A 10,788-nucleotide genomic window follows, 5' to 3' on the forward strand; every position below is an offset into this window, starting at 1 on the left:
AAGCTCTTAGGAATGTTTTCAGCTTATGCTTTTAGGCTACTTATTTTATTCATGTATTCATCAGCTATTAATGACTTAACTCTATAGACATGGCTCTGACCACTAGATTAATCATCTGTTTTGCTTTACCTGAATTTGTAAAGCAAGCATTAGATAGGGATGAGGATGATTCTGTTTCGCTTCCATTCAGGACAACTAACTAGACATTCTGGCATTCTGGGTTGTGTCTTTTGGCGCAGGAGTTCTTACCCTTTGACGGGATAGGCTCCTGTTGGTTCTGAACCGTTCAGCATGACGTGGATCACCCCAGAACTGTCCTTTGAATACTGTGAGAAGAACCAATTATTATTAGCAAATAAAGACATCATGTTTTGGTATGAAATAAGCATTTTAAAAAAACTAAAACCTGTCAATAATGGCAAGAACATGTAAATTTGGTATTTCATACGGCTACTGGGGTGCAAACTGGTTTATTTTGGAAAGCAATTTGCCTTGAAACACCGAAAACACATGAGGTTCAGTAATCCCATGTCTGAAAATCTACCCTAAGAAATGAAATGAAATAACACAATATCCTGGTCGGGCTTGGTGGCTCAAGCCTGCAATCCCAGCACTTTGGGAGGCTGAGGCAAGAGGATTGCCTGAGCCCACGGGTTCGAGATCAGCCTGGGCAACATGATGAGACCTCGTCGCTACAAAAAAGAAAAAAAAAAGCCTGGAGGCAACCCCCTCAGGTCTCCTCCCACTGTGGGAGCTTTTCTGTCCTCTCAATAAATCCTGCTTTCTCACTAAAAAAGAAAGAAATAACACAATATCCTATCAGTTGGAATAAACTAGGTTATGTTGTCACACCAAAGAACCTTAAAATTGCAGTGGCTTTAAACAACAGAGATTTATTCCATTCTCATACTACAGGTTTATCACAAGCCCACTGGGACTTTGTTTCATATGTTCTCACTCTGGAACACTTATGCAGTGTTACTGATTGTCAGGGAAGGGAGAAGGGGAAAATTGCCAGTCATGGACCCGTTCTTAGAGGCTGCCACCGGGAAGGCTTCCACACTCCTATTCACATCTCATTGGCCAGTGTAAGTTATGTGTAAATAACTTCAAGGAGCAGAAGACTGCAAACCAAAGACTCAGAAGACAAGCCAGAAATACTTGGCAAAGAGCACTGAGGACTACTAGGGGCACTGTGCCCAAAGATGTATAGTGAAGCATGGTTTATAATACTGAAATACTGTAACCAAGATGAACCACTCAACCACAAGGGAATGGTAAGTAAACCATGGTACTTACGTGTCTGAAATATTCACCAGCCATTAGTAAAAATCTACAAACTATTTGTAACAGCCTGAGAAATGCTTAGACTCAAAACAAAGTGCAAGCTTAGGTGGACAGGGCATGAGCTCTACTCTGTTAAAAAGTAATAAATAGACAGATGTCTGGGAATACCCAAGGAAGAGGTAAGTTCAGAGAAATTCCCAAATCTCCAGTTCATAATACTACTGGGGTAATTTCCCTTATAAAGTGTTTATCTAGAGTGAAGGCAAGGGTAGAGGCGAATTATGTAGCACTGAAATACACATGGCTGGGTTTTCTCTCTAGCAAAGTGACACACAATACCACCTGCACCAAAGCAACAACATACTCCCTGTCATCCATGTCTCAAATTGCTTCCAAAAAGTACTGACAGTCATAGTGATATCCTTAACGCCAAGGCCTGATGTCCACCACGTTACAGGGGTTGCCTTCAGGTTAGCAATATGGATGACTAATTTTTTTTTATATTTTCTGTATTTGATATTCTCTATCATGAGCAGCTATTACTTTGACAACAAGAAAAAAATTAATTTTGAAAAATGCATGAAGATACAATGAGGCTGTATAATGTAGTGGCCAGAAGTTTGGTCTCTGGAGCCAGACTGCCTGGTTTGAACCCTGGCTCCCCCACTTGTTAGCTCTATAAACCTAGTAAAGTTTCTTGACCCCTGTGTACCTCACTAAACCCATTTTTAAAATAAGGGTATTAGGAATCTCTGCCTTGCTGGGCTCAATGGCTCAGCCTGTAATCCCGTGCTTTGGGAGGCTAAGGTGAGTGGATTGCCTGAGCCCACTGGTTCGAGACCCGCCTGGGCAACTTGGCGAGACTTCATCTCTACAATAAATCAAAAGTTAGCCGGGCATGGTAGCGTGCGCCTGTAGTTCCAGCTCCTTGGAAGGCTGAGGTGAAAGGATCACCGGAGCCTAGCAGGTCAAGGCTGCAGTGGCTGAGAGCAGCCACTGCACTCCAGCCTGGGCAACAGAGTGAGACTTACCCAAAAAAAAAAAAAAAAAAGAATGTCTGCCTCATAAGATTTTTGTAAAGATGAAAACATTTAAATTAATAACTTTTTACTGAATACCTATCTGCCAAGGTTCACTTTCCTTGTCGCTGTACCATACTATCTCTCCTCATGCTTTGACAACCCAGCATAATCTAAGAATTCAAAAAAAATGCAGGCACTATTATATTAGAGAAGTATATAAGACAGTGGTTTAGAGCACACACTTTGAAGTCTGCAGATCACTGGCTAGAACACATGGTTTCCTTACATGCTGACATCTCGCCCAGGTCACTGTTTGATCCCACTTTCAGGTTATGACACATCTGCAGCCTCCTAATTCTCAGTGAGGGGCTCTGGCAGCCACTGCCAGCTATCTGGACTCTGCACTCAAGATGAAACCCATGGGGAGTGGAAGCCAATGGCAAGCATACTAGGGCTGGCAGGAGAGCCCAGTAAACAACAGGATGTCTTTTGCCTGGAGGAAACCCTCTGCTGAGCTCTAAAATGCTGCCATGACAAGGGTACCTGCATCATCAACGTTTGTATACCTAGCCCTGAGTTGTACCCCACATCTTTGTCATAAAAAAAGATAAATTCAAATTAAAACAGCAATAAAAAATAAAATAAAAATAAATAAGATGCAGCCATGGAGGAGGGTGTGACCACAGTCCTTCTCACCCTGGCTCACAGGAGACCCAGTGGACACCTGGGGATCCAGAGGAGAAGACGGGACCCAAAGAGGCATGGATTGTCCTGGAAGGGAGGGTTGGCGGTGACAGGTGGAAGTACCCTAATGTCCATCTGGTCAGTAAGCAAACATTTAATAGACAACAGCTCTTCTTTTCACCTTCTTTTTCTTAGAAACAGGGTCTCACCATGTTGCCCAGTGCAGGGACACAATCATAGCTCACTGCAGCCTTGAACTCCTGGACTCCAGTGATCCTCGCACCTCTGCCTCCTGAGGATCTGGGACTACAGGCACACACCACCACACCTGGCTGATTTTTTATTTTTGTAGAGACAAAGTCTTACTATGTTACCGAGGCTGTTGGCAGCTCCATGCCAGTCATTAACTAAGTACCTTGCCCTTTTATTTCTAATCTATTTTAACCCTGGTGACAAGAAAATGTAAGCTGTAATCACTGGCACTTTTTAGCTACTGATAGTGGCCATCAACTTGGTGATACTACTCTCCGAGAAACAGACCTACTTTAGGGGAACCACTTCTGTGTCACCAGCTTATCCCCAGTGAAAGACGGTGGCGCGCAGTGAGACTCAACACCCTTTAAGGCCAAGAGATTTAATGGGGGTGAACGTAGTGGCTACAGAAACTGAGAATCAGATTGCAGCATGGAGGCAGGGGTGTGGCAGGTTTTATAGAAATTTAAAGCGACCTGTCGTCGGCAGGTGAGGTATTTTTGAGATTGGCAGGGGGTTTCGCGGGCACGGGAACAGTGGGCTTTGTTGTGGAAGAAAAACCTGGAGAGCCTTGTCCGAGCCTCCATGTTAGTTTGTCCGGGCGCCTTCTTAGGCGGGAGCGCCATTTTAGGTGGGGGCCACGCCTAGGCTTAGCCTTTGGAGGGGGCGGGTTCCTCGTGGCTGGCTGGCTTTCACCCAGTCTCCTATCACCTCCTTTCTCATTAATATTGGCCTTGTGGACATTTCTGACCCCCACAGATAGATCTCAAGGGTCCTGGGATCTTCCTTAAGCAGGAGGCACCCCATTTTACACAGCAATCAAAGTCACATTGATGTGAAACGCTAATAACAAACATGACATAATAGAAATAGTAATGATGTTTGATACCCTCATCTACAGCTCACCTTTACAGAATGTTTTCTTGGTGCTGGGCACTGCATTAAGTAGTCTATCCTCTTAAATCCTCACAACTTCATGAAGCAGAGTACAAATCGGGATATTGTAAAAGTGGAGAGTGGCCTCAGAGAAGGTAAGTAACCAGACAGGGCCCGGTCTCTGAACCCACTGTTCCATGTTCATGGGTCCCACACGTGCTCAATCACTCAGCCATTATCCCAGGATTACCTGCACGGATGCCCTTTTCCAAAAGGAATCCACAGCATTGTTTTCACAATCTTCTGCTGTAGGGCAGGATTGGTAATCCAGTCCTGAGGGGAAAGCAGACAAATTTTATTATTTTATTTTATTTTATTTTACATTTTTGAGTTGGAGTCTGATTCTGTCGCCCAGGCTGGAGTTGCAGTGGCATGCTCCAGGCCACTGCAGCAGTCTCGACTTATAGCCTCAGGCAATCCTTTCACCTCTCGATTTATAGCCTCAGGCAATTCTTTCAGCTCCACAAAATATATTTAACTTGCTTTCTGTACAATGTGAACGAGTTTAATATTCAGTTTTGCCCACCCACAAGGACCCTGGTGAGTGACCCTCTAGTCCATGATACAAAGACGTTTATCATTTCGCTCTGCTGGTGTGCAAGGAAGGTGAAGAACCAAGCAGCCGGTTGGTGAGTGAGCCTGACTGACCACTGAGCATCACCAGTCCTCTTTTGATGGGCAGCACGGTTGGTTCCATGTTCTTGATACTGTGAACAATTCTGCAATAAACTTACATGTGCAGATATCTTTTTCATAGAGTGATTTGAGTTCTTGCAGGTATATTCTGAGTAGGGGGATTGCAGGGCCATATGGAAAGTCGATTTTTAGACCTTTTAAGAATCACCACACTGTTTTCCACAGAGGCTGTACTAGTTTACACTCACATCAACAGTGTAGAAGTGTTCCCTTTTCACTGCATCCTCTCCAGCATCTGTTATTTTTTGAGCTGTTGATGATGGCCATCTGTACAATGTGGACGAGTTTAAGTGTATAACGTATGCCAAGAAGAAAGAGACAAGCCCCCGGTGGTTAAAAAGTTTATGAAGGAAAAAAGGGGGGGGCTGGCTCTATAGAGAGAAACCAGCGGCCTTTGTTCTCTTGCAGGCCACTTATAAAACCCCAATCGAAGCTCACCGGGCTCCGAGAAGCAGTTTAGGGAGTTTAGCTGTCGGTTGCCTGGTCGTGAGATGCAGATGTCGGCACTGTTTCAAGCTGCTGGACCCACAGCCTTGAAGTGCAGATGTACACACTAAACCAATCACTATCAGGGATGTTGTTACTCCCTTGTTTCTGAAATGCAGCCTTAGGAAAGCAAACATTGACAGTCAGAACCAGGATGAGTCAGTACCAGGATGTTATCAGTCACATAGCTTTGGGAGGCGGAAAGCAGATATTGGCAGTAACGCAGTTAGTAACAGGACGCTGTTAGAGCACATTATTAGCTTTTTGGGCTGTTGCAACTCACGATGAGTTGTTTTAACTACAACCTCCTCTCCCATTCCCCTACAAACTCTATCAAGGTGATATCTCAGTGTAGTCTAAATTTGCATTTCTTTGATGAGCATTTTTTCATGTATCTGTTTGTTGCTCTTATGTCTTCTTTTGAGAAGTGTCTATTCATATCTTTTGCCCACTTTGTAATGGGGCTGTTTGTTTTTTTCTTTTTAGCACATTTCAGTTCCTTATAGACCCTAGATCCTAGGTCTTTGCAGACATACAGCTGGCAAATATGTTTTCCCAGTCTGTGGGCTGTCTCCCTGCTCTCTTGATAGTTTCTTTGGCTTTGCAGAAGCTTGTCAGTTTGATGAGGTCCACTTGTCTAGCCTACCTCTTATGATTTGAACACTTGGGATTTTGATCAGGAATTGGTTTTCAGTTTCAATTTCCATAAGAGTGTCTCCTGCACTTTCTAAGGTTCTTATAGCTTGAGGTTTTATATTTAGGTTTTTGATCCATTTAGAGTTGATTTTTGTGTATGGTTATAGGTAGGGGTCTTGTTTTAATCATCTGCATGTGGTCAGCCATTTTTCCCAGCACCATTTACTGAATAGGTTCTCCTCTTCCCAGTGGTTGGTGGTGGAGGCTTTGTCGAAGATGAGTTGGTTGAGAAATTGAGAGTTTGCTTCTGGAATCTCTATCCTGTTCCATTGGTCTAGATGTCTGTTCTTGTACCAATACCAGGCAGTTTTGATTATTATAGCTTTATAATAAAGTTTAAAGTCTGGGAGTGTGATACCTCCCACTTTTTGTTTGTTTGTTTGTTTGTTTTTTTGTTTTTGCTGAGGATTGTTTTGGCAATTCGTGATTGTTTTGTTGCCATATGAATTCCTGTATTGTTGTTTCCAGGTCTGAGAAGAATGCTGCTGGTAATTTAATGGGTATTGCATTAAATCTGTAGATTGCCTTGGGTAGGATGGACATCTTAACAATGTTGATTATTCCAGTCCATCAGCATGGAATATTTTTCCATTTGTTTGTATCATCTTTGATTTCTTTGAGCAGTGTTTTGTAGTTTTCATTGTAAAGGTCTTTGACTTATCTGGTTAGGAAGATGCCAAGGTATTTCATTCTTCTGGGGCTATTATGAATGGGATTGTGCTTTTTATTTGGGTTTCTGTTTGTTTATTATTGATGTATAGAAATGTGACTGTCTTTTGCATATTTATTTTATACCCTGAGACTTTGCCAAGGTCCTTTATCAGTACAAGCAGCCTTTTGACAGATTCTCTTGGGTTTTAGAGGTATAGAATCATGTCATCTGCAAAGAGGGACAACTTGACTTCCTCTTCTCCTATTTGGATACTCCTGATTTTCTTCTCTTGTCTGATTGCTCTAGCTAGGACTTCCAAAACTATGTCGGACAGGAGGGGTGAGAGTGGGCATCCTTGTCTTATTTCGGTTTTCAGGGGAAATGGTTCCAATTTCTGTCTGTTTAGCAGTATGCTGGCTGTTGGTTTCTCATAGATGGTTCTTACTATTTTGAGGTATGTTCCATCTATGCCTAGATGTTTTAGGGTTTTTATCAAGAAGAGGTGCTGGATTTTATCAAAATTTTTTTCCATGTCTAATGATATAATCATGTGGTTTTTTTTTTTTACATCTGTTGATGTATTTAATTGGGCTTATGGTCTTATGAATGTTGAACCAGCCCTGCATCCTGGAGATGAAGCCTATTTGGTCGTGGTGGATGATTTTTGATATGTTGTTGGATCCAATGTGCTAGGATCTTTTTGAGAATTTTAGCATCTGGGTTCATCAAGAATATTGGCCTGTAGTTCTCTTTTTTTTGTTGGTTTGGGTATCGATGTGACGTTAGCATCATAAAATGATTTGGGGAGAGTTTCATCTTTCTCAATTGCCTGGAATAGTTTCAATAGAATTGGTATCAGCTCCTCCTTGTACGTTTTGTAGAATTCTGCTGGAAAGTCATCTGGTCCAGGGCTTCTTTTTGTGGGTAGTTTTCTTATGACATAGTAAATTTCCTGGATTGTTATTGGTCTATTGAGAGTCTCAATTTCTTCTTGTTTCAACCCGGGGAGGTCTCACCAAGCTTTTTCTTGGTCATTCTGGCTAGGGGTCCATCAATCTTATTAATTCTTTCAAAGAACCAGCTTTTTGTTTTGTTGATGTTTTCTATAATATTTTTGTCTTCTACGTCCCATATTTGGGCTCTTATTTTGGTGACTTGGAGTCTTCTGTTAAAGTTGGGGTTTTAGTGGTCTTCTCTTTCCGTCTCCCTTAGGTGATCTGTTAGGCTCTCCACTTGTGCTCTTTCCATATTCTTGTTGTGTGCTCATAGAGATATAAATTCTCCTCTTAGAACTGATTTCATGGCATCCCAGGGATTTTGGTAAGATGTTTATTCATTTTAATTTGTTTTCAGGTATCTTTTAAACTGTGTTTTGATTTCCATGTTGACCCAGGGGTTGTTTAGCATCATGCTGTTCAGTGTCCATGTCTTTGTAGGTTTGGGGGAAACTTTGTTATTGTTGATATTTATTTTTATTCCACTGTGGTCTGCATGAGCCTCCCAAGTAGCTGGGACTACAGGCATGTGCCACCAAGCCCAGTTAACTTTTTTCAGAGACATAGTCTTACTATGTTGTCTAGGCTGGTCTGGAACTCCAGGGCTCAAGCAATTGTCCCACCTTGGCCTCCCAAAGTGCTAGAATTACAAGAATGAGCCATCGCACCTGGCCCAAAAGATAAGCACTTTTTCTTCATTCACATTATTATTAATTATTGCCACCTACCTCAGGGAATTTGAGGAAGATCAAATTAGATAAATGCATATGAAAGCATAGTAAATAGGAGCTCATACATTTCTTCTGATTTGCGCAGAAGTCTTACCAGAGGCATTTTCCTGTCGACACCAACTCAAAAAATCTCCAACTCTGCCATACAGAACATCATTCAGGGGCGTAAAGCGACGAGTGTTTTGTGAATAGCTAGTAACAAGGAGGTGGTTATTTTCCCAGAACAGGGACTAAGAGAAAATAAAGAGAAAATTAAAATACAAAATAGAATCAAAATAGATTTCTCAGGCACAATATCATCAAGACCAGTCAGGCAATCCATTTCTCATTCAACTCTGGCCTACTGTACAACTGAACTTTCTTTCTGTCTTTATTTACCTGTTCAAAGAATGCTGCCATCTCTTCTCCCTTTAGTTCAAGGGGATCATGCAAATGTTAAGGAAATATTTACCCTGCAGTACAAAATATATATGCATGTGATAAGGCCCACACATGAAAAATGACCGTGGGACCTGGGTTCGAATCCTCACTCTGTCATATACTAGAAGGGTCATCTTGACCAAGTCATGCAACTTCCCTGTGACTCAGTTTCTACTTCTGGAGAATGTGAAGCTTGAGCCCTCTCTTTTCATCCACGGTTGTGGTCAGAATAATACACAACCCCCAAAGGCACTTCCTAAAATGTAAAGTGCCTCGGAAATATATTACTTTTATATTATACCTTATAGTCGCTACCATAAATAGCATTTTTGTAATATGATAATACAATACAAATACAAAAAACAATAATACAAATCAATCCCCCACTTCTCATCTCATCTGATCTTCAGCGGTCCAACTGGTCTATCTCTACACTGGAATGTCCCCAAGGACAGGGGCTGTTGTTTTTCACTGTTGCATACTTAACCCCTAGCACAATGCCTAGTATACAGATGTAGCTCGGTAAACATTTACTGAATTCTTCAACTAGCACCAAATCTATGAGAGAAGAGAACAAAAATGATGCTTCCCTTTTTTACTGACAGGGAGGCAGCAAGGTTCAAAATGTAACCTATACTTAAAAATGTTTTCAGTCTATTATATCTTTGAAACTGACAGCTCCATTTGTCTTCCACCCCCCATTAATAACACACAATGGATAAATCAGGTCAAGAACCTGTGTCAGAGAAATAAAAGTGGTATCTAACTTTCTGTAAACTCAAGGTATTGTTCTAAGCAAGCATTTTATGTAGATTTTTCACTTGTCATTTATATTAGAGTGTAGACAGAATATAGATATGTGGTTTTTTAAAGAAATTGGTACTGAATAAATGTAATCTTAAGACCCATTAAAAGAAGACATTGGTCTCCTGAGAGAATACTTAGGATGAAGGTTTTCTGAATTACTTAAGGTTCACGCCATTGGGCCAGTTAGGATGGAGGTTATTTAGAAATAGCCAGAGGTTGAGGTCCAGTGTGAAAGGTATGGTCAGTCCTGATGTCCTTGTGGTGATTCCCGCACTGACTTGCAGAATTGGGAAATGTCCTTCCGCCCACAACTGGGCAAGAGACCCAGAATCACTGCTAGGGACTAAGCTGCCTTCCCACAGAGACACCAGCACAGGCATTGTGAGTTTGTTGCTAGATGTTTCAGTGACACTGCAGGATTGCAGGATGCTGGGGGCAGCTAGCCTCACACCTGGCCTTTGCACCATCCATCTCCATGGAGACAGAAGGATGTTTTACCCAAGATGGTTGTAGAGTTACCTTGTCTCTAGGAATAGAGTGCCTGGAGAGGTTAATAAAAAGGTCATAGTCCGAGGGAAGCACATTACAGGGATCCTTGTCCAGCACTCCATTAAAAGCTTCCCAGATGGCTGTGCAGTTCTTGTCCCTGTGCAAAAGTACAAAGTGGGAAAAAATCACAATGTGATGTGAAATATTTCCATTTTTCTAACTGATTTTGTCATAGATCGATGCTGCAGAACTAGGTATACAAAAAAGGCAACGAACTGTCATGGCTTAGGTGATGGATTTAGAAATCTGATGTTGGAAGTGTCTCTCAGAAGGTGCTGCAGAGATTTCCCAGAGCTAAAGAATAAAGGCCTGGCACGGTGGTTCACACCCGTCTGTAAGCCCAGCACTTTGGGAGGCCTAGGTGAGAGGACTGCTTGAGCCCAGGAGCTTGAGACCATCCTAGGGAACATATTGAGAACTGTCTCTTTTTTTTTTTTGAGTTGGAGTCTCACTCTGTCACCCAGACTGGAGTGCAGTGGCTGCTCCCAGCCACCGCAGCCTCGACCTGCTGGGCTCTGGCGATCCTTCCGCCTCAGCCTTCCGAGTAGCCGGAATTACAGGCGGGCACTACCACG

The 10,788-nt window shown here is 42.3% G+C and overlaps 1 protein-coding gene across 1 annotated transcript in view; it reads right to left on the reverse strand.

Moving 5' to 3' along the window:
- BST1 (bone marrow stromal cell antigen 1) overlaps positions 1-10,788 on the reverse strand; it is a 37,078-nt gene that overhangs the window by 19,624 nt on the left and 6,666 nt on the right. The window contains exons 3-6 of the mRNA XM_008066915.2: positions 10,184-10,310; positions 8,532-8,667; positions 4,372-4,454; positions 250-326 (exon numbers count right to left, since the gene is read on the reverse strand). Coding sequence (XP_008065106.1) covers positions 250-326; positions 4,372-4,454; positions 8,532-8,667; positions 10,184-10,310 — 423 coding nt within the window. The remainder of the gene's footprint in view (positions 1-249; positions 327-4,371; positions 4,455-8,531; positions 8,668-10,183; positions 10,311-10,788) is intronic.

The sequence above is a fragment of the Carlito syrichta genome, unplaced genomic scaffold (assembly GCF_000164805.1).
Source record: "Carlito syrichta isolate Samal-C Ts95f unplaced genomic scaffold, Tarsius_syrichta-2.0.1 Scaffold106263, whole genome shotgun sequence".
Classification (NCBI taxonomy): domain Eukaryota; kingdom Metazoa; phylum Chordata; class Mammalia; order Primates; family Tarsiidae; genus Carlito; species Carlito syrichta.